This window comes from Mustela putorius, unplaced genomic scaffold (genome assembly GCF_011764305.1).
Source record: "Mustela putorius furo isolate JIRA1106 unplaced genomic scaffold, ASM1176430v1.1 tig00003834_pilon_pilon_pilon, whole genome shotgun sequence".
Classification (NCBI taxonomy): domain Eukaryota; kingdom Metazoa; phylum Chordata; class Mammalia; order Carnivora; family Mustelidae; genus Mustela; species Mustela putorius.
This window is the reverse complement of record NW_025421987.1, coordinates 103629016-103654058: the sequence shown is the minus strand read 5'-3', so window position 1 is coordinate 103654058 and position 25043 is coordinate 103629016. Positions and strand designations below refer to the sequence as shown.

The window sequence follows — 25043 nt, the reverse complement described above, 5'->3', positions numbered from 1 at the left end:
AGGGTTTAAAATACAGACTGAAAGGATGAGTCTCACTTCCATTTTCTGTTAATAGGACTACTGTCTCCAGACCTGAAGTTCATTGAAGCTTGCCTCCGATGCCTGCGCACCATCTTCACCAGTCCTGTAACTCCAGAGGAGCTTCTATATACAGTGAGTTTTAGAAGTTTTTGAACCACCAGTACATTTCACTAATATCATACCTTTACTTTACTCAACATCTCAAAATTCATCATAACTATGTTACAGAAAAGTCTCAAGAAGTATTTCAGTTCTTGCTAATTTGCAAATATCAAATGTTCTAGGTATTGTAAAGAAGTGAAAGATAGTATCAGACCTTGAGGAATTTATAAGCTATTTTTTAAAAGACCCGTTTTGCTCTCTTAATATCAAATTAAGGCAGTATATTTAATGTACTCAGTTTAGATTAAATCCAGCAGAGTAAGCTTTACAGAGAATTTGACCTGGATCTTGAATAATGGATACGATTTAGAGAAGTGGAGAGGAAAGAGGCCATTCTAGGAAAGATCTGTGTAAGAGAGAAGATACAGGACAGTGGGCAGAATAGTTAATTATAGGAAGGGCATCACTGTTGAAATCACTGTTGATTTCAACGGAAGAGGTGAACCAGAAAACAGCTTGCAGGAGGCTTACTTGCCAGGCTAGAATCAGAGAATATGTGTGAAAGAATCCAGAGATCTTTGGAGTCATGTAGTAGTTTTCAAAAACCTTAGGGATTACTAGGGGATCTTTAATCTATTGAATACATTGGACTTTCTTAATGAGTATTATTCAGGCCAGTATTTTTCATACTCCCTGATCTGCAGTCCACAATAAGAAAAACATTTTCCATCGTCACACTGTGTGTGTGTGTGTGTGTGTGTGTGAGAGAGAGAGAGAGAGAGAGAGAGAGAATATTCCTGAGACAGTCTTCACAAAACAATTCCATAAATGTGATATCCTCTGGTTTCTAGTCTATGCTTTCTCATTTTTAGAAAAATGCTGGTTGTGATTCTGTGAGCCAACACAGAGAATCACAGTGTCATATAGAACATATATAAGCCAGAGATCTTATCTGGAATCACATTTTACGAATACTTCAAGAGCATAAGCAATCAGGAGGCATAGGCAATGGAAGCAGGGAGACACGGGCATGTCATGAGGCTCCATAGTCATCCTCCCCACATCAGATACATGCTCCTCTGGCCCATAATTGTACATAAAGTCTGTAAGTGAGGTTCATGGGTCACTTTACACAGTGGGAGGCTCTAAATTATGAAATATCTCAATTTTACACCTCAGGGATTTGTGCAGTATTCTTCAGGGAACCATGCCATATAAATTGGTATTGTTCACTATAACAGTTCTCAGAATTGAGCACAGACCACGATTGGCTGGAGGCTTTATTAAGCACAGATTGCTGGAGCCTTCTGCCAGACTTTTTGAGTCAGTGCATCTGGAATAGGGCCTGAGAATTTGCTTTTCTAACAAGTTTCCAGGTAATTCAGGGGCTGTTGGTCCATGGACCACTGGTTTACTATAAGCAGTCCTAAACTGGGAACTCCTTCTCCAAGCTTTATACAGAGAAGGACTCACCTCCTAGTAAATATCAGTCTGTTTCCCTGAAGGTCATATTGTGATGTTTACAAAGAGATTAAACCAATCACCCGTCTTCTTTACCCTAGAAGTTTCTTTCCAACCCCTAGCCTAGTGAGTGAGAAACTGGTCCTGGCCAGCCATTTTAACTCCTTTCTCCTTGCTCTTCAGAATGATTTTATGACCCACTAATGGTTCATGGTACGTAATTCGGAAAACTAGTCCACCCAGCTTAACTTTTTTAGACCCAGGGACATTAAGTGACTTTCACAGTGACAGTGTTTTATGCCTCAGGTTTGGAATCTGTGAATCTGTGAAGAGTGCTGGATGGAATGATGACAGAGAGTAATGTTTTAATGTAATCAACTGCCCTCTGTGAGTTGGCTTGTATAGAGCCAGCTGACATAGCAACTTAGATACTAAACTGAAAACAGGGCAGTTTGCTTAGAAGAAGGTAGGATGTCTAGTTTGAAATCCTGTTTATCAATTGGGTGACTTTGGGCAAATTATGTAACTGTTTCTTGTTTAATGAACTATAAATCGTAGATCTATATAAGACAATTGGCAGAAAGGGGGCAGGTGTGAAGAAACGGGATGAAGCTGTTATTATAGGAAAACCGAGAGATGAGAGAGCAATGGAGGAAAGAAAGGAGGTGGGAGTAAGTTCAGGAGCTTAATAGAAGCTTTCATATCATCTTTTGATTGCCTGTTCTTTCTTAGCTGCTACTTGCTTCCCTGTTTTCTGCCAACGGAATCACTGTTTCCCCTCTCTCCTCCATGAAATAGAAATGTACTTAACATTCTCATCTTCTCTCTTCCGTTTCTTTCTACACATTTAGTACCTGACTTCTTTGGGGTTTTCTAAATTTTTCATTTGTTTTTAAACTGCTTGTGATAACACAAAAGGGTTATACTAATAAGCAAAGGGAAAGATTCTGCTTAGAGGGAATCAATTGCCTTTTGTTTTTTTCACTTAGCCTTTTAAGGATTTGGGGCATTCTTTTCTTTCTAAGGGAAACCCTATATCTTGTTCATCCCAACAGTAGTACTCTTAAGTTACCTTCCTTCCTTCTGTTGTCTTTTGTCAAAGTGTGGTCTATGGACCAGCAGCAGCAGCCTTACCTGGGAGCTTAGATCCTACTCCAAATCTATGGAATCAGAATCTGTACCCAATGACTATCTCCTGGGAATTTGCATATACATTCATATTTGAGAAGTACAGCTTTAGGACTATGACAGCATTGACTGGGAGGCTTGAGCTAAGTCTCCTTTTCCTTCTGTGGTTCAGACCAAATACCCTTTCAGCTTTTAATTCCCTTTGCACCCTAAGAAGAAGAGGATTCTTGGAGAGCCCGCCCTGCAGCAGATTGGGCAGATTGTCCTCTTGTCTACTGCACCAACTTTATATTGCTAAGTGTCAGCAGTAGGCAGAGAATGTGCTCTAAGTGAGGAGTTGATATTTTACAAATTGTCTTGTGAAGATTGAAATTAGCTAACTACAGTCATTGTGATTCTTACTAGTAACTGATACTTACCGTAACATCTCAGAAATCAAAACTGTTGTTTTATTTTTATACTATAATTCCTCCTTACAGGCTATTTGTTATTGTATATCTCATTAGCTCACATTTTGGTTTCAGAACAGATTTCTGTCATGTCTTTTTTTTTTTAAAGATTTCATTTATTTATTTGAGAGAGAGACAGGGGGAGAGAGCATGAGTGAGGAGAAGGGCAGAGAGAGAAGCAGACTCCCCGTGGAGCTGGGAGCCCGATGCGGGACTCCATCCCGGGACTCTGAGGTCATGACCTGAGCCGAAGGCAGTCGTCCAACCAACTGAGCCACCCAGGCGTCCCTGTCATGTCTTTTGAAATAGTTTTGTCTTATTGTGAGGGTATAGGCTGTTTATGTGGGAGAAATTGAGAATTCCCCATTCTTATATTTTGTTATTGAGGATGAATATTGAAGCCTCTCATCCTTTACCTAAACAATTTGGTGATTCTCTTTTTTGTTTTGCTGTGTTCCTTAAAGACTGTTGATTTACTGTGATTAAGAAGCTTGCATATGTGCCTGCTCATGGAAATAGTTACATGTATTCACAATGCCTAAGTTCCTTGTTGCTGTGCTCTTTTCCTTCGACTCCAGGATGCCACAGTGATACCACACCTCATGGCGCTACTTAGCAGGTCCCGCTACACACAGGAGTACATCTGTCAGATCTTCTCACACTGCTGTAAAGTAAGAACCAGAATAAATGTTCTCTGTAATGTAAAATCATCTATGCCCCCAGGAGATGTGCCTTCTTTGTGTATCTTCCCAGAGATAACCTGTAATATATAATTATGCAGACCTTTGTATATTCTCCCCTCTCCCCTATTTTTATATATAAGCAGACCTATGTATATATCCCTTTACCCTTCCCCTTTTTGGACACAAATGGTAGCTTCCATACATATACATTCCATACATATACATATACAAATACTTTGTATTTTTCATTTAACACATCTTGAAAGCTATTCCATATCAGTACATAAGAGGCCCCCTCATTTTTTTCCCCAACAGCTGTATAGTATTTTACTATAAAATATATTACTATATCTTTTACTATAAAGATGTACAATAATTTGTATAACCAGTTCTCTATTGTTGGACATTTGCCTTGTTCCAGTCTTGCATTATTATAAAACAGTGCTGCAAAAATATCTTGGGTAAGATATTTTATAATAAATTGCTGAGTCAAAGAATGTGTGCATTTGTAACCTTACCACATACTGTCTTGTATAGAGGTTGTACCATTTTATACTCCTACCAGCAGTGTGTGATCATAACTGTTTACCCACACACTCATTGTTGGAAATTGTTTTAAGTGATCTCATATAAGGTGAAATGAGAGCAGCTTCTCTGCTGTCTGTTGAGAGAAATTTCTGTTCCTAAAAGGGTCTCAACCTAAACTAAAGAGTGCTGCAAAGTGCTACTTACTTTGTTTCATAGTTTACATATGGAGTATAGTCTTTTGATAGCCATGGGTGATTATTTATTTGAGATCTTTCATAATTTCTACACATTTGCCAATTTCTAACCACATGTTTATCTTCTGATGACTATAAATTTTTCAGGACAGCATTACTCACCTACCTATATTTGTAATAAGACGAAGTAAGGAGTTTGGGGAACTGTAGAAAATAAAGGAAAGAGAAGTGAACGCCTACATATGAAACCAGGAAGATCATACATGTATATTATTTTAGAATAATTACCCAAATAAATGAAAATTTAAATCACTAGGTTCCAGAAGAAGTACCTTAATAATTTGTTTAACCCTTCCCTCCCAAATCCTAGTAGGTTTTCACAGCCTATTTGGTTCTATTTAAGACATTTAGAATTTAAAGATTTTGTCAAAAATCTTTGAATTTCTCTTCCCAGATTGCTTTGACAGTGTGGAGGTCAACTCATAGGTGCAGGGATGTCAAACACTCCCTTAATCTTTTGAGGTGGGCAAAGAAAGACTTTGAAAAAATGACAATTTTGTTGCCATTTATTTGCTAAAAATGAGCTGAACTTCATAGGGTGTAGAATTTTTCAACAGTAAAATTAAGTCTTGTAGTAGCCCAGCCCTGGCAGATAGGTAAAGGAGGATACTCCAGAACTCCTGTACCTCATTAGAAATCTTTCTGCATCTCTACCTAAGTGCTTGAGAGCACAGCATCTAATAGTTACAGTAATCCCAAAGGGGTACTGAAAATTAGACCTGGAGGTATGATTACTACATGTGACATTATTATGTTACATTCAGAAGTTACCCAAATAGCTTTTAGAATTACTCATCAGAAACTTCTGAATCCCTTTAGGCTTGCTCATCTAAAATTTCTCAGTGCTTTTTTAGCTGAAATCATGGATAAAAGAAAGCCATTAAATCATTAGTTCTTTTGCTGGAGAGAATCTTATGCTGAGCAAGAATTTGTAGGCATCCTCATGCCACTAACAGAACTGAAGATATTATCAGAGAAAATCACCTTAACTCATCTTTTGTTTAGCCTGGTAATTAGCTTTTGCCACTGTAATTAAACAACCAAATTTAAGTGTTCTGAGATATAATTAAACCTTAGGAAATGTTATAGATTTATAAACCCAAAGACAATAGCCTAATATAAATATTACTTTTTCTACAGATTTACTAGCATGAATCTTTAAAAACAATAGATCTGATGATCTCTGTATAGTCATTAACTATTAAAATCTTTTATTTTCATGTTGTTCAGTTTACATATAGGCTTAAAATAAGATTCATAATAGAATTTTCAGACTCATTCACAATTTTACATATACAGTTGATCCTTGGACAATGGGAGGGTCAGGGGTACCAAACCCTGCTCAGTCAGAAATAGACATATAACTTCTGACTCCCCTAGAACTTAACTACCAATATAATCCTAATAATGCCTTAGAAATTCTCTCCCTGATGTATTAAGCAGCAAAAAAAAATAAAAGCTAGTAATATTAAGTTGTTGCCACCTCTTAAACAGGTTACTCAAACTTTTGAGACCTGTCCTTTAGAGTTTAAAATCTTGAGGGCTTATTTGCTTCCCACCCTGTTGATGTTGCCTCACCAGTCCAGGTCCATATGAGTTAATTTGGAGAGACCTAAGAGAGACTTGGTAAGAATCAAATGATAACTTTACTCTGGTTGGTTCAGCCAACAATTCCATTCTTTGCAATTGTTTTTATACAATCTTGTGTACAACCACAGAGAGGAGGAGGAAGAGCTTCTTTTGTTATAATTATTTCCTGTAATCTCTGGGGCAAAGAAATTCAGGGATTAAAAACTACAATATCTTATAAGCAGAGGGAATAGTTATATTAAATGAATTGCATCGTGCTTGATCTTTTTCATAATATAACTTCATCAGTACAGATATTCCATAAGTGATCTAGCTCTTAAAAAAAGATGCATGCAAAAAAAAGAAAAGATGTATGTGGATGGGTATTTACTGAAGTGATTTTGTAATAGTAAAAGATTGTAAACAATCTAAATGTGTAACTATAGGGTACTAACGTATGGGTTATCCATATAGCGGAGTAAGGTCAAAAAAGAAATAAAGCTCTTTTTGGTACTCGTGAATGATTTCTGGGAAGTACTATAAAGGAATCAAAGGTTCAGAGCAATATGTATAGTATATGTATAGTACATATAGCACAAATATATGTAGTATTCTGCCATTTGTGTTGAAATAGGAGAAAGGATATACTTATGTATTTGTATATGTATGTAAGGCTTGAAGAATATAAGACAGTCTGTTAATATCAGGTCACCTCAAAGCAGAGGAACAGAGATAAATACAGAGATGGAAGAGCCATGAGGTGCAAGGGTAGAGGCAGTACTTCATCTACTAGCTATTCTTCTAAGTACTGCCAGTATTTAAATTAGGATGTTGAAATTTATATGGAAGACAAAAAAACCTTAGTATGCTAACATGTCAGCATAATTTAGTGTAATTTAGGCTTATCTTTACAATTTATTCTCGTTACCTTCTTGTTACTATGTAAGAAAAAAATAAGTCAGATTCTTAGGAAACCCTTCTTTTTCTAGGTTCTCCATTATAGTCTCCACAATTATCTTTATACTGAATTAGCAGGAGACTCCTGTTTCAAATGAGACAATTCAAGTAAAGCATTTAGAGCAGTGCCCAACTCATAGCAAATACCAATAATTAGTACCTGTAATTGTAATTGCAGAAGCATGGATGAAGATGAGGTAGGAAGATAAAGAGCATACTTCCATCCTGTGCCTTGAGAATGTCAGTATCTTTAGTTGTTCTAAAAGCAAGCCTGCATTATTCTGGATGGATATGTTAGTATACATATACCAAGCGGGGTATGCAAGGAATTTATCCTTATACTCTTTTAAGAGTTTCCACTCTTAATAATGTTCAACAAAACATTGTTTTTAATAGTGAAACATTAGAATCTACCTAATATATGTAATGGGGGTTGCCTGAGTAGAGTATGGAATATTTTGCATCAAAAATCAGAAACTAGAAGTTAGTTAGAGAAATTGCTGAAGTGTTTTTGTTTTTTAAAGGAGCCTTTTAATGGTATATAAAATGTTCGGGGAATTACTACCTATAAAATAGAATATGGCTGTTTTGTGATTCAGGACTATGAATACTGATCTCCCCACTTTTATCCAGAAAAGAATGAGGCATCTTCAAGATCATTGTTACTTAGCTGAATAGTGCCTTGGAAAAATTGATTTGAGAGTTTTTTTTTTCCTAGACTAGCAGCTGGTTTTCTTTGGTGAACCCAGATAGGTAGCTGACTTTCAGTGCTGTGTTTTTCTCTTCTGAATAATGATAAGCATAAAATAGCATCCCTGTCCTTGCTGTCACTTCATTATTTGAATGGGTGGGTGGTACATAAAATCAGTGTGTTAGGAGGGGCATATGGCTAGCCCAGTTGGTGAGCATTCGACTCTTGGTCTCAGAGCTATAAGTTCAAGCCCCACCATGTGTTATAGAGATTACTTAAATATTGAAGAACTTTTTTAAAAAAAATCAGTATATACAAACTGTGGCAATTTCAAAGCCTTGCATTAACCTTTAGCTTCTGTCACTTTGAAGATTTCAATAAATTGCTTAGTAGAAGACAGCTGATGAAAAATAAAATCCTGAATTTTCCCATTTCTTTACCTTCCTACTCTCAGAAATGATAACTTAAGAAGAGAAACGAGATAGAAACAGAAACCAAACCATATTCACTTCTATGTATGGAGTGTTGTGTTTTCCACCATCCATAATTCAGACTTCCCTGATGGTAGGTTAAGCTCTGATCCAGTTCTTGCACTTAATTAGTTTTAGGGTTCCTCTGACTAGTTCATCAGTCTAAAGTTGTAAGAATGACTGCTGTTCTCTCTAGCAGCATAGTGTAGAGTTGTGTACATGAAATGCAGAATTCGCAGTGGTTCTGTTGCTGTGATGGTGTGTTATTTAAGAACTACAAAGGGCCTGTGCCAGGATAGCTTCTGTGTCCCTTTCATTCCTTGGGGGGAAGGTAAGGAAGCAGTAGTTCTACAGAACTGGGGTGACATAAGAAATGGCAACGCTTTGTCTGCCTTGCTTTATTAGGATGGATTTATGCAAGAGAAGTGTAGGTGAGAATTTGTAGTAAATGAACTTCCTACACTTAAATAAATGTTTTGTTGGAATCAGTCATTACTCTTCTTAATGTTATGTTCTCTTTTCTTACAGGGTCCAGATCATCAAACAATTTTATTTAACCATGGTGCAGTTCAGAATATTGCTCACCTACTAACCTCAGTATCTTACAAAGTAAGATGTTAAAAATTATGGCCAGATTCTTCTATGTTGTTTTGGGTTCCTAGAGTCTTGATCTAGATGGAGGCCCACATATCTTACTGCTTTGATAGATATTGTGATCAAGAATAACATTTTATTAATAAAGTGGGGCATTGTTTTACCTATATAATCCTCTTTAAAGAATTTTAAAAGCTACCTTGCCTTTCCATTTTTTTTTTCTTTCAGAATATTGTTGTGGTTTGATTTGCTATTGATTTTAACAGTCTCTTCTGCTCTGATGTCAGTGCCAAAGCTGCTCATGAGGAGGAGGTTCCTTGAAGTATATAGGAACACTGGCTTGCTATATCAGGAAATACTTTGATTTCATATTTGAGACCTGACTTAGCCACAGTGACTCAGATTTAGAACACATACCTACATACACATCAACATTTAAAATGTGTTAGGTATTTCAAAATGTGAAGTCTCATAAAAAGTTGGATTTTTGTCTGATGCTGTAATTTTTTTTTAAATGTGTTCTGTTTTGTATTTTGAGTTAAAAAGTCAGAGGTTTTCAGACTTGTTAATTAAATTTCCTTCATTGTCTTTTATGTATAAGAAAACATCATGATACATTATTAAGTATGAAGTTAAAAATTTGGTTATTTCATTGTTGTCCAACTAGCAACTTATAGCAGATTGTCTTTACTGTGTCACATTAGAGTTGGTATGCCAGGACTTTGACACAGAGCATTGAGAGAAGTACTCATTTTTGTTGTTTGTCCTCGTGCACTGATTCTAATCTGCTCTGTATTGCAGCCTGCTAATATCTATGTTTTCCTACTTTAGACACCCAAAGTTTGATCTTGGTGAAGCACTCACAAGGACAGGAATGGGGAATGGAGTCAGCTTGGAATTAGCCACAGGGAGGGGGGAAGGAAATATATACTGAAAGCTGCTTCCTCTACCCCGTGCCACATGGAGGCTGAAACCAGTCAGCATTGGCACATCAAGAAACAATTGCTGGGGTGGCTATTTACTGTTTCTCCTCTTCTCCATCCTCTAGCTTCATAAATTCCCTCAGTTCTCCCTCCTTTTTTCTTTTCTTTTCTGCACCAAGCTTCCTTATCTACTATAATAGGTTACACATTGTGAAAGGAAAAAGGTTTTGGTAACATTATTCTTTAGCCAAGGTTTGCTCCATTGTCAGAGTATCATTGGCAGTTTTAGCTCCCATATTTTAGGTGTACACATGCTGTGCTGCTGATCATTGCTGAGATGACGGACAGAAGTAATTCACACTTTGAGCTACCTATCCTACCAATCTCTAGTTCCCGCATAAGAACATCATATTGTAGACTCAGGCTTGGAAGTGAGGATTAGATAGTCTGGTGAGAACTAAACAGAAAGAATGAAAAATAACTGTTCTCAAAGAAGCTCCTGCGGGTTGTAAAGTATATTGTATGTAGTCAAGGGTTTGACCCCATCTTATGGTCACAGACCAAAAAACTAGTTTTGAGGAATGTAACACAATTTATAAATGTTTTTGTTGTTGTTGTTTATTTAAATTCAGTTAGCCAACTTATGAAACATGATTAGCTTTTGGTATAATGTCCAATGATTCATTATTTGTGAATAACATCCAGTGCTTTAAAAGTTTAATTAGGGGGTTCCTGGTTGGCACAGTTGGTTAAAGCATCAGACTCTTGGTTTCAGCTCTGTTTGTAGTTTCAGGGTCATGGGATCAAGCCCTCTGTCAGGTCTGCGGTCAGCATCGGGTCTGCTTGGGGCTTTCTGTCCCTCCATCCTCTCTCTTTCTCAAATAAATAAATAAATCTTTAGAAAGTAAAATAAAAGTTGTTAGTTTAGTCCTTTCCAGATTTTTACTGTAACTTTGTTTCCTTCTGTTCTCTTTGCCACAACCCCTCCTAGACACTACTATAAGACTACACTATTTTTTTGCTTTTTTCCTTTTTTTTGTCTTCAGTTCTCTGGTTTGTAGTTTGGGGAGCAGAAATGTCCCACTTGAAAGGCAGTTGGTAATTAAGTGTTATTAAGCTCTCTCTGGCTTACCAATATTATGTTTTGTACATTGTTCTTTTTAATTTGATTAGGAATTTATCTGATTAAATTTTAGTTGCTGTTTTTTCCTGTTTTTTCTTTTCTATTACTTCACAGTTAATTTTAACTCTTTATAATTAAGTTTAACTTACTGTACTCCAGATATTCAGGTGTTATTTTTATTCCCTTGAGGCCTTCTTTTAATATTTTAAGCAGATTTAAACAGTTATTTCTTCAGAAGAGTTTAGATTCTTTGACATTAAAGTTCGTTATTTGCAAGATCAAGATCAATGCATTTTTTGTTTGTTTGTTTATTATTACAGGTTCGAATGCAAGCACTGAAATGCTTCTCAGTTTTAGCTTTTGAAAACCCCCAGGTATCGATGACTCTGGTAAATGGTAGGCTGAAACTTTCAGTGGTACCTACTTGATTTGATTTATAAACTTTGTAGATTTAAAGAATTCCTTAATTCTTGTCGTTTGTTTCATTTTTAGTTTTGGTTGATGGAGAATTGTTACCACAAATATTTGTGAAGATGTTACAGAGGGATAAGCCTATTGAGATGCAGCTGACATCAGCAAAATGGTAAAAGTCAAGACAATGTGTGAAGAATAATAGTGCTTTATCAATATATTAGAGTGTTTTTGGACAGCCCAATTAGCTCCTCCAATCCCCATCTTATTTTGGGATTTGGGGATTTGCAAGTCATGAGGTTGTCTCATGTTTTCTTAAATGGGTATGAATTTTTTACTCAGCATACTACTAGTGGCATGCAGAGCAGCAACACTCATGTAACAGCTAAGACTTACCACAGAAAATTATTTTATTACATTCTCAACATACTCTCCTTATATTTCAGTTGAAATGATATAGAATTAGATTTAACTAACAAATTTATGCTAAGAATTAGGAAACTATAAATATAGGAAAATATAGAGTGAGAATTAGTTGAAGTTGATAACCAAGGCATGATTTCAGAAAATATGGCTTTCTCATCTTTAGAAAAACAAGACATAAAATTCTCATAGAGATGCGACAGTTTATAAGATAGTTAAGTTCTTATTAGTACAAGTCCTGGCACATATAAGCATTCAATATATGTCAATTCAGTAATTATGAGCACATTTAGTAGATAGGTTGAGCACCTGCTCTGTAAGATTCTTTGCTAAATTAATTGTTCCAGTATTCAAGAATTTGTGGCTGTCTAGTATTTTAGACAAGGATGAGGAATTTTCAGGGAATTACTCTTGCACAATGAATTGCTTTGTTTTTAGTGTATTATTTATATGCTTGTTTGCTTTTTGTCTTCAAAAACCTTTTTGTTGTAAGATAAATGCTCTCATGGGACTGGTTTAAAAAAATGTGGTAACAAGTCTTAAGATGATAACAGCTATAAACAATTCAATCCTGTACAGTCTAAGTAAATTTTATTGATTTTTTTATAGCTTTCTATAGAAGCCAGAATATGGAGTGTTTTAGCTCCCTCTCCCCAGCTTACTGAAGGAATCTAATCCAAGAAGGAAATTCATTAATTTAAGTTTCTGAAGTGTTCAGTACCTGTTTAGGGAGTACTGAGTAGTTTTCTTTTTCAAAGACAGGTATCATTGTGAAGGCAGATTGTTTTTTAATAGAGCCAAATCATTGACCAGTTGTCAAAGCCATTGCTGGAAAACTCTGAAGAGTTATTAATTTCTTATGGCTACCACTAAGAGTTAAATGCTTCTTTTGTGATTCTTGTACTACTGGTGTTGGAGTTAGAATATCCCAGCTTAGCTTAATTTAATCTTAGACACTTTATGAACTTTATATTTTATTTTTAACTTTTCCCCCCCTTTTTATTATGGAAATTTTCTCACATGAAAATTATAGAAGAAAGTATAAGGCATCAAAAACTAATGACATACTATATGGTGACTAACATAATAAAAAATAAAAAATAAAAATTTTTAAAGTATAGGGAACTCCACTGTGCCTGGTATATAGCTTCAAAGTTTTATCTGCTCATTAAGCCTTTATTTTTTTTTAAAGATTTTATTTATTTATTTGACAGAGACAGAGACAGCAAGAGAGGGAACACAATCGGGGGAGTGGGAGAAGGAGCACAATCAGGGAGAGTGGGAGAAGAAGCAGACCTCCCGCCAAGCAGGGAGTCCGACGCAGGGCTCGATCCCAGAACCTTAGGATCATGACCTGACCCGAAGGCAGACACTTAACAACTGAGCCACCCAGGCGCCCCAAGCCTTTACTTTTAAAACAATTTTGTATATGTTTTTGAAAAATACCTGACTTACTATCTTTATATATCAGTTAGTTGGTTTTGAGTGTTAAATTGGTGAAACCGCATATGAGGTAATCTGAAAACCTTCTTCCTTAAGATAAATAAGAGTAGCTGTCTTTTTTTCTCCATAAAATCCTAAAGGCAAGGAATTTTTCTTTTAAAGCTTTAAAACACAAGCAAAAACTTACTTTCTGCCATCTTATTCCAGTTTAACTTATATGTGTAGAGCTGGAGCAATTCGGACAGATGACAACTGTATTGTATTAAAGGTGAGCTAATTAATTCTTTCTAAACACATGCAAAAGTTCCCCCGCTCGTAAGTGTTGAATATAAATATTGACATTCCCATTTCTTTTTTTCCTCCTATTTCTTTTTTATGTAACTATGGTATATGTGCATAGCATAAAATAATATTAAAACAGCATGCTTTTCTTTTTAATGGCATACCATGTAGTTTTAAAAAATTGCTTTTAGATGTGTTTTTTTTTGTTTATTTTTTTAATTTTTAATTTTTTATAAACATACAATATATTTTTATCCCAGGGGTACGGGTCTGTGAATCGCCAGGTTTACACACTTCACAGCACTCACCAAAGCACATACTCTCCCCAATGTCCATAACCCCACCCCGCTTCTCCCAACCCCTCTCCCCCCAGCAACCCTCAGTTTGTTTTGTGAGATTAAGAGTCACTTATGGTTTGTCTCCCTCCCTTTAGATGTGTTTTGAGAGGCAAAGTGAAATAGTTCTTTTCCTTGTCACACCTTTTTCATCTTTACGGAAATTAGGAGGATCTAGAAGTTGTAAAAATACATAAAATTCAGGTGAAATAGAAAACATATTTTAATCCTTGATTTTCATCAAGTTTGCAGTGTAATTTTATAGGAAAGCAGTTCATTAGCTCTGTAGACAAAGACTTTATATCACCCTCCTGACAGATAATCAAAAGACATAATGAAAAAAGAAAAAGTAAATAGTACATGAAAACCAACATCATTGTGAGATGTCAAAAGCAACTAGAACTCAGAAAAACCCAAGTAAGAGACTGGCCCTAGAAGTTACAAGTCTTGGATTCTGGTTTCAGCATTCCACCACTGACTGGCTTGGGTAACCTTGGGTACCTCCCTTACTCTTTTGGTGCTTCGTGAAAATTGCTCATCTATCCCACAGGGTCATTTTAAAAATAACAATATATTAAATATATTAAACATCTTATTAGCTACAAAGAACAAAATTAAGTGTAAATAAATTGGTTATGTTTCATTTTATGATTGCGATTTTATGCTCATTATCAGTGTACAGAGTGAACCCAAGGATAAAAGAGCAGTAATACTAATGTTTGCTTTAGTCTTTGGTGAAGCAAGTCACTTAATTAGAACTGAGGACCCACTAAGTTAGCAACATTGTGTAGAGTTCTAAGGGCTTCCATGCAGGTAACCTTAGTTTATTTGCTCAACTGTTCTACCCCTTCTCTTCTCCCTTATTTGTAAAACTAGGTTAATAGCATCTTCTTCATGTAGTAGTTGTGAGTGTTAAATTCAATAATCCATGAATTTATGGTATTAATAAATATTAGTAACTGTTCAAAAAAAAATAATAAGACTTTCCTCTTGGAAGCCTAGGGTTGTATTATAAAGCCTGCACTAGCCTGATAGGATTATCAGTAGTGAAAAATGAAGTGCTAAACTCTATGGTAAAGATATAATAGGAACTTAGAAAAGAGCATAGCACAGACAGTAATTGAGGAAGGCTTCCTATAATTACAACATTTCAATCTCCACCTTTGTGGTGGTGTTTAAAATGTGCTCATCAGCCTTAGAAATAGTAAATACTTAGAATTTTTTTATTGAGGACCTAATGTAGCTGAGTTAACAAAACAAGCACCAGGATTTTTGAAGGACCGCAGAAGTAAGATTGGACTAGCAGGTATAGTCATTCTAGGGATTGATTTAGAAAACCTAGGAACGATTGATGCATTTCATCAGCATTATAGGAAAACTCATGGAATCAGTAATGATAAGATCCCTGAATTTTTAAAGCTGTATTTCAGTTTTGCACCTATAGGTATTGATCATACCCCCAAAATAAAAGTCACCCCAGTCATACTATTCACTAAAGAAAAGATAGCATACTTTATCTGCGGCAGAATTTTTCCTGATTAAACTGCTGGATGTCTTTTATCAGCTCTCTAACCACCTGAGCTAACTGGCATCTTTGCTAGATGTCTTTTAAATAAATAAATATATGGATGGGACAGAAACCTCAGACATGTTTTATCAGGGATTCATAAATGTCTTTTATAAGGTTGTGGAATAAAGTTTCAGTTTTATCTGTCACAAAGCCTGATCAGAGTTTGCATTAATGTGCTTTGATTGTATGATTAGGGTGTAGTATAACAGCACAAATGATTAATATACACTGAACTTTGTTTTTACATTCCAACAAGCCTTTCATTCTCTGAATGTTTATTCAAACATTTGATCAGTAACATGATTGCCAATAAAAACCATTGCATTGATTCAGTCACTATATGCTCTCCATCAAGCTTTTGCCTTTACCACAAAGCAAATAATTAATTTCACTACCTTCCAGACACTGCCTTGTTTGGTTCGAATGTGCAGTAAGGAGAGGTTGCTAGAGGAGAGAGTTGAAGGAGCTGAGACACTCGCCTATCTGATTGAACCAGATGTGGAACTACAGAGAATCGCTAGCATAACTGATCACCTCATTGCCATGCTTGCTGATTATTTCAAGTATCCCAGCTCAGTGAGTGCCATCACTGATATTAAAAGGGTATGTTCTGTTTTTCTTTTCAGCAGCTGAAGCAAGGGATTTTTAAGATTTTCTTACTGCTCACAACTTTGAACCAATTGATAATTACAGTTCAAAACCCTTTTAAATGAAGAAAATCTTCTCCCTTTGATAACATAGATGGTGCTATGGGTTTTTGAATCCAGTTTATCTCATGTGTTCATCAGAAATTAGTCACTAAGCAGGTAATCAGGAAGGAAGAAAATTACATCCCTAATTCTCAACTAAAACCCTAAAATAGTGGGGTGTCAAAACTGGGTATTGATATTATATCAACATCATTTTACTCTGTTGAGGTTCCCAGGATCATCTCTCTTGTTATATTCTTGTTCTTTACATCAAGGGTAATTATCTGTGACAGGTGATATGAGTGGCCTTATTTTAACTTTTCCACCACTTTCTCTTTTGCTATCTTTTCTAACTTTTGTCATCTTTCCTTCAGTTTTATACTGTGCTTTGGGTCTGCTAGTGTCAACTAAAGCACTGTTTAACCTCTAGTTTGCAACCATCAAGAACCAGACTGTGCTTTTCTCAGTTTTTCTCAAGCTGTAAGTTCCGTAGAATAGTTAGGTATTTCTTTCGACTTTGTTCTTCTCAGCTTGTTTGTCATATCCATTTCTTTAAGTATAAGAGAACAATATTCAGTTAAAGAAAGTTTATTTAAGGAGGTCATAGTAGAGAGAGCATTGCCTCCTAATTAGTAACCAGTATTGTTTCATGATTATGACTATTTTTGATGCCAGTCATCCCAATGGTAATTTTTTTTACTTTTCTCTTGACCTCTCCCATGCCCTTGAGTTTCCTAAAACTTCATTTGACAGGCAACTGTTCATTTGGCATTTAACACTGAAAACAATGAACTCTTAAGGGTTTATCTTTTTCTTCTAGAACGGGCCCAAAGTAACCTTCTGTGTTAATGGTATTAATAATGTACCCTGCCCTCTATGAATTAAAATTAGTGCCTGCTGTTCCTTCAGTGTACAGTATTGTTCTTCCAGTATAGGTGATGGGTGACTTTGAGCCAGCTACCTTGTCTGTTTTCCCTCTGGCCACTTGCTCACATGGACACAGTATCTCACTGGTACAAAGATACATGAGCAAGTCCTAAGAGTGACCTCATGAACCTCTTTAGTTGACCATCCTAGCAAGGCAAATGGAACACTTGGATGGACAGGAGAGTGAGGAAACATAGTTGTAAGAACTTGTACCCTATACCTGTATAAATCATTTAATCAGTATATAGAACATTATCCCTCTGTTAGGGTTTTTCCATTTTATTTCCCTCACAGTAAAACTAGAATAGTAATAATTTTTTAAATGATCTTTTATACCAAACCTTGAATATGTTTGTCATCTTTAATTTTGATGATGGCTTCTATAGTGGTTTCTGACCATAAAAATATAGATACTAGACCCATAGTGAGAAATTCTTACACGTTAATAAATGTGTCAAAATTTTGAAACTACTATTGTTGTTACTTGGCTTTTTTTTTGTTTTTTGTCTGTTTGTTTTTTAAATTACATTATTTGAGAGAGAGAGGGAAAGAGAGCACGAGTGGGGGGAAGGGACAGAAGGAGAGGAGAAGCGAACCCCCCACTGAACAGGGAGTCAGACATGAGATCACAACTTGAGCTGAAGACAGACACTTAACAACTGAGCCACCCAAGCACCCCTGCTGTTGTTATTTGTTACCCTAAATAATGTTACCCAGCTAAATTTATTTCCCCATCTTCATATACCACAGTCAGTGACAATTTAATAAAACTCTTAACTGATGAATTCAGGGTTTTCTACCTAATATGCCACTTTGTTCTTTAAGAAGTTTCAAAATAAGATCTCAGAAGGTTATACACAATACTTATATCATTGCATAAAGATGAACCTTTTCAAGGCAACTCATTTGGAGTTGTAGTCATTTGGATGAATTAGTTATAAATTACATTATTGATGTGCCTTATATATTTACTGATTTGTATTTAGTCATTGAAAGTGTCATGAGAACATGCTTCTATTTCATTTTTGTGGTAGTTTAATGATAAATCAGTTGTACAGAAGAACTGATAACCTAGCAGTTATGCATGTAGAAAAATAGTATTAATTGTTTCGTACCAGTGAATAACCTTAAACTTATCAAAAAAATCTCTGAACATAAATCTCAGATAATTATAATAGATAACATAGTAATGACTACCATAGTGTATTATTTATTAAGGATTTTCACAAAGGTTTTCCTCTTTCTAAAATCTTGTTAAATCCTGAAATTGGGCTAGCACTGCTCTTAGTGTTTAAGAAAATCTCCTAGAAACCTGGTTGCAGCAGTACTCACATTATCAGCTGTAGTCTGGGGGCTAAAAAAGCCCGAGTGCCTAGTTTTTGAGTGCTTTCAAAGAGCTGGTATAAGCAAGCATCAGTGCCACTAAAGCTACCATCTGGGAGCACTACATTTTTAAGGGTCAGAGGTTCACAAAGACTTTTCATATACCAGTGTCAAGTGTTACGGTGTTCACTCTTAGATAGAAGCAGACTGCACGCATTCCAGGTCATGCTGACACAAACGCAGCAAGGTCTTAGTCATACATGAACAGAACCCAGAAGTAATCAAGAAGTCAATGAGAGCATTAATATCTTAATAGTTCAGTTATTTTTTTCAAAAATTTTTATTTCTACTCAGTTTTATTGAAAATTAGGTTTGTGGACTGAGCTGCAATATACCTTTTTTCCCCTTCCATAGCTTGATCATGACTTAAAACATGCTCATGAACTCCGCCAGGCTGCATTCAAGCTCTATGCCTCTCTAGGAGCAAACGATGAAGACATCCGGAAGAAGGTGAGTCTGGGAGAGGGGCGTCCCCCAGTCCTGACAGCCAGCAGGCAGGGAGTGACGTCAACCTGAAAGTCGTGGTGAAGAGCACTAACAGTGACTGTTTGAATATAATAAAGCAGAGTGACTAAAGGCATAATTGAAGAATGAATGGGACCCGGATTTGGGGGTTGTTTGTTTTTAGAACATAGAGTGGCATGGCCGTGCTGGAATGACAAATAACTGGTGTGCTTTTTTCTGTCATTAATATGAATTATTATGTTGCACATTTTTGCATGTGTTCTGATAAAAATCAATTCTAGCACTGTGAAGCTTTAGACACCTTGAAAGATCTAACACTAGAATTGTAAATGTTATTTATGGAAAAACTTTCCAATGCCATTGAGAAATTCAAATCTTTATTGTATATTGTTCTTTGATATGTGGCTTAGTTATGTTTTGATTTTTTTTTTGCTGCTGTGCAAGTTTGATGTGAATAAAATCTTTGTGGAATAATGATTTTATGTTTAGTGAGTGGTCATCTGAATTTTCCAGTTCCCAAAAAAATGTGTCACTGGTCTAGCACCTTATGTTACTACAGCCTAGTCTAACACTGAACTCGTGTTCTTTATAGAGTAGTTCTAAGCAGGGACTAAAGGAAGGTGATAAGCTCTGACCTGGCTGCCTCCACAAACCAAAAGGCTGGAGCTTACCACTCAAAAAAAAATACATCATCTAATAAATTTTATACATGGCTTTTAGGAACATCAGTAAATTGATCCACATAATCTCTCTTGATGAATTATAGCAGAAAGAGGGCATTATTTACTGAAACATGGTGATTTATTATACTCCCATCTAAAGCCCTGTGAGGAAAATCAAAAAGTATTGGGAATTTACCATGATTCAGAGAAGTACTTTGGGCTTGTATAGAGAGAAATAGGGAAAACTGTAGGTTTATTTGAAATAAATTGGAAAGGAACCATTATTGAAGAAAATTGAAATAATACCAGAGAGATTAGATATGTGAGTAGCTTTTATTTATAAATCAGTGCAAAAAACACGACTAAACTGAATGCTTTCCATGTATCTCAATTTCGTTCAGTTAACAAGATGTTTCTGACTTGAAGTGTTTAGTAAATATCTATGAAAATCCTTTTTGACACTTCTTTCATTTGTAATCTGTTATTTCAAGGCAAATATACTAATGATCTGATATTCCCTGTGTGTAAGCATGATTTCTGGATGTTGATATTGATATGTTTCATTCAGCTTAGGTACATGGTATATTGCAGGGGAAGAGGCTTTTATAGCAACTTATATAGATAAAACATTTTTTAAAAAATTGACATGGACTGTATAACTTAAATACATAATGATTTGGTTTTAGATGGTTATTAGGCCCATTGGGAAGAGAAGTATTTTACCTATTCTTTTAGCTCAAGAAGGCTGTGCCATGGACTGAAAGGGAGATAGATAGATGGACCATAATGGGGGGAAATAGGATGTCCATTTGTACTTCTTTGTACTTTTTTGTTAATAAACTGTTGTTTTGGAATTAATGACTTAATTTGTGATATCATGTTCTAGAAATACTTGCAACGTTAATAGTCTGATCAGTATTAAAACTTGTATTCATAATGTGTATAATTTACTGGTAAGGCTTAATCCTGATAACTTCTGTAGAAAGATGACAAATAAAGAACAAGTTATAATTATTATAGTTTTTTGTGTGGTAAAGAAAAGATACTGTGACATTCTTATGTAATGGGGATTTATAGAGTTTTTAGGAAGATATTTAATCTGGGAAATTAAGTGTTTGAATAATTTACAGTTTATAGCAACTACTGAAGAGAGAAATTGTAAAATGAAAAATATAAAATAATTTTGTGATAAAAACTGCATGAAAATGGTTCTTAGGAGTGGGGAATCTTTATTTTCAGTGTATAAAAAATGGTAAAGTGATAACTCTTCCTTTGAATGCATTTATTTCTTTTCCATTTCTTTGTCAAAATAATTATCTGGATAGATTTTTTACTTACTTTCTCCATGAAATATTTAATTACCTTTTATACTTATGCCTTATAAACTTTGATTGTATTCCCTTTTTGTGTAGATTCTTGAAGACAATGTTTATTATTGTTTTATTTTTTAATGCAATATTTATGCTTGTTGAGATGGAATTTCAGTTTACTTGAATTAATGAGTGGAGACTCTGTGAAAGAAATTTCAAGGGCTGTAGACCTCCCCATTCCTCCAAACAAAAGGGAAAAGCCTTTTTGTTTAGGATAAAAATATGAAATGTTAAATTGGTCTGCCTTTTAAATGAAAAATGAGAATGCAATTCATTAAATACAGGAGATAATCTATATATCCCATTACCCTAAAATGGCCAGTTAAAGAAATGAGGCAAAATGAAGAAGAGAAAACCAGAGTAAAGAGGTAGAGACGGGTACACAGTAATAAAGGGAAAAGATACAGGCCTTCTCTCATCATAGATTTAGTCTGTCTTCTTGCTTCTGAAGACTTCTAAAGTCCTGTCATGATTTTGTTTCTTGATCATTCTCTCTGGGCTGGAAAAAATGAAGCTAAGGACTGAACATGACCTGTAGATCAGAAATTTACCACTCCTGCGTTGGAGTGGTGATAGTGTATTCCCATTAAAAGAAACCATCTGTATAACAGTCCTTGGAACTTAATAAGCACTCAATAAATATTTGTTGAATAAATATAGAAATGAAAATGCAGAAACCATATACAGAGTGGCATTTCCTTTAATATGCTTGAATCTTTTAGTATCCTTCTGTGCAGAGCAAAGTTGGTATTGGGATTCCTGACTTTGCATCCTTTATCACTCTGTGGTATACTTACAAATTTCCCAGTTTCCCACAGTGCCCTATTAGAAAGTGAAGGAGGGTGGAAAAATCTGCAGTTGGAAGTGGGCAATACTACTCTTGGCTGTGACATAAGGAGGGAGAAGCCCAAAGAAAGATGAAGAACCACTGAGCTTGACAACAGGTGTGGTCTGGCCATACTCAACTTAGAATAATGGAAAGATTCTGGTTGGAGAAAGCAAGGGCAGAGGCAGCAATTGAGAGCTACTCAGTGGAAGAAGGGTCCAGGGCACATTAAGTGTACTGGCAGCAATGCCAGGTAAAGATTAGCTGTAATATCTGCCATGGGCAAAGTCTAGTTTCTAATGATGGTCTTAACCACATGTTAATGCTGACTAAGAAGCATATGTTAGGTTATTGGGACAGCAACAAAAGAAAGAAGTTAAGATACTTAAGATTACTTCAAATACTGCCATTCCCAGTCAAAACTCCAGTCAGTGGTTAAGTCCTTCAGAGGCAGCAGTGGCAAACAGTCCTATAATTGTGAAGCCAAGTCCTTTATAATAAAAAATGGCTCTTAAGAAGACCATCACTTGATAAATACCTGTTGATCATCAATTAGGTTGGAAATTTGAAAGGATTGTTTGACTTTTACGCTCTTCAAGGAACTAGTAGAATTTATCAGAAAGAGAAAGTGTAAATTGAGGAAAACTCGAAGTAGTAAATATAAATTAAAATTCAAGGAAGTTAATAAACTTAACATGGTGTGATTTTTATTTTTGGTAAAAGTAAGGCACATTACAAATGTTAAGTGTAGTACTATGGTAGCCTTTGCTTCTTTGAGATATCTGACTGATGGAGCCTTACAGAAAGTTTTCCTCTTGCATTTTGAATGCTTATATTTTAGCTGTAGATCCATTTTGAGGAACTAGAATGTAAGCTCTATTGAGGGCAGGGATTTTTTATGTTTTGTTTATCACTGTATTCCCAGCATCTACAACATTGCCAGGTGCATAGTTGGCACTAATACATATTTGAAGAATGGATGAATGAATGGACAAATGGATGAGTGAACCATATTGTAAAATTGCATTAAGCACCCTTAATCCAATTATACATGGGTGTTTTTGCATTGAGAACTTAACATAACTTTATTAGTAGTTACACAGGTTTGTAAAGAGATGGGCCTTAAAATACAGGGAATCTATCTGACCATATAGTCAAGGGGATTCACTACATTTAGCATAGGGAAAATGTAAGAAACTCCCATTTTTCAAGAGGCAGACAATTCTAAGTGTGTGTCTTTTCATTTTGATAATAGATCAAAGAGAACATGTTTTATGGTATGGTAGTTTAATTTTGAAATGGTTTTTACTATTATTTCTTAGGGGTTCTTTTGATGTATAAATGTATGAGTTTAAAAATATTTATAGCATTCACAACTGTGAATCTGGACCAATTTTTGTTTTTTTTCCTGTAGGGATAAAGATATGATTTGGTTTATAGGAATTAGCCTCTTAGAAATCAACCTATTCTGCAAGTTATACATGTCTGTATAAAATACTATCTGAATATCGGATTTTTTATGATTAGTAATTTGATTGTGCATTGATTGATTGAACTTCCTACATTGTAGAAACATTGTCCAGTGGAAAGCAGAGGTGAGATCAAGAGCAGTAAAACACAGCCTTAAAATTCAGCATTTATAATAAAATCTCAGTAAGTCAGAGAAAAGTAAGAAATGAACAGTAAGAATTTGCTAGGGGTTCAAAGAATTATTGGGAACTAATTAAAATGAACATGGTGATATCAATATAGCTATCCTTGAATCAAGTTAGAAATTAATAATTTAATATTTTTGTTATTTTTAATGTTTTCTAAATGCCTTTTATATTTTCAAGAATTGAAAACACGAACTCTTAAGTTTTTTTCCCTTGGGGTGGAAAAAAATCATCCAGTCTCAGATGTTTTTTACATGATAAATGTAAAGACAGTAGCCAAGGGTGAGATTTTTTTTCTTTTCCCAACTGAACAGTGGGTTTTTGTTTGTTTGTTTTGTTTTTTAAGGCAGAGAAAATAAGAAAAAAAAGGAAAACAAAGAAGGAGAATTTGTCTTCTACCCTCTTTTTCCCAGCAAAGGAAGTTATATCTGCAGGGTCATTGTGAGAATGAGATCTAAAGTATTTAAAATATTTAGCAGGGTGACTGTAAGTGCTCAATAAAAGGAAGCATTTGTTAGAATATCTTAAATGACTTAATTGGAAGAGTAAAAATAAATATATATTTTGAAGTGTCTTAGAAAAACCTAAACAGCATTGGAGCATAAATTTTTAAAAAGTTTGCAATGAAGATAGTGATGCTTATGCTATAAATTTCCAAAACTATTATTCATTCTAGTAAAAAGAATATTTGTACTTCAGAAGCATAGGCCCTTTCTTTAGTTCATCTCTCATTAAGGAGAAGATGTCTTTTTACTCTTACATTTTAAAACATATTTAAAATACTGGTTTTCAAAACTATTTGATGCCATCGCTGTAGTATGGTATCCAAAGCACCAAATATAATATTTTCTTGGAGTTAAGTTGAATATTACAATATATATCAATAATTGGTAAAATCGTAGGTAATAATAGATGTCTTCAGAAAATTGAGGAGTCCAAGTTTTACCTGATTTTGGTTACCTAAGTACTACTGTCCATGATTGCCTCAGATGTCATTTCTCCAAAGCATCATCATTTGTATAAAATCATATCTCAAACATATATGTTCAAATTTTTAACAAATACAAGTTCTTCTGTATTTTTAAAGTTACAAGATTTTAAAATATATTGATAAACATAGATTAGTTTTTCCTTATATTTTTCTGCTATAAAAAACTTAAGCATTTCACTTTTGAACATTTTTATCATGGGTTGTAGGTAGATTTTATTACTAGTTGGTTTTCTGAGTAACAGTGTAATTATACCGTGAATTTCTATTTTTAAATATTTTTGCAAAGTTCAGTAATTTTAAATGGTCATTTAAAAGTCACAGTGTCAAAATTCTGTAAATTTCTCTGCCATGAAATTGGGCAGATGCAAGGAATTATTTCTGAGCCTTGGCCTGCATGTTGAAACAAACGCCTGAAACGAACATGTTGAAAGTTTTCGACGGTACCACAGAAGTGGCACCCTTCAGGACTTGGCTTTGCTACTGAGTAATAGCAAATTCATGCAGAATTCAGAATTCCTTGACTTAATCTGTGGTTAAATTGTTAGTTATCTTCTTAAGGCTAATCTACCAAAGAATTTTAAATGAACTCTGCAACATTCTTTCATAATGGTAAGTAATTTTAGAGTTAACCATGACCGTACCAGGTTTTGCCACTTGC

At 35.1% G+C, this 25043-nt stretch overlaps 1 protein-coding gene across 8 annotated transcripts in view; it reads left to right on the top strand.

Annotated features, from left to right (window-relative positions):
• Window positions 1-25043, top strand: part of ARMC8 (armadillo repeat containing 8) — a 126772-nt gene that overhangs the window by 43398 nt on the left and 58331 nt on the right. For all 8 annotated transcript variants that reach the window (XR_006609227.1, XR_006609226.1, XR_006609225.1 and 5 more), the window contains 8 exons: window positions 56-153; window positions 3740-3832; window positions 8842-8922; window positions 11274-11349; window positions 11446-11536; window positions 13438-13498; window positions 15820-16020; window positions 18771-18866. Coding sequence is in view for 4 of the 8 variants with exons in the window: in XM_013061433.2 (XP_012916887.1) it covers window positions 56-153; window positions 3740-3832; window positions 8842-8922; window positions 11274-11349; window positions 11446-11536; window positions 13438-13498; window positions 15820-16020; window positions 18771-18866 (797 nt within the window). In the remaining 4 variants the exon portion in view is untranslated. The remainder of the gene's footprint in view (window positions 1-55; window positions 154-3739; window positions 3833-8841; window positions 8923-11273; window positions 11350-11445; window positions 11537-13437; window positions 13499-15819; window positions 16021-18770; window positions 18867-25043) is intronic.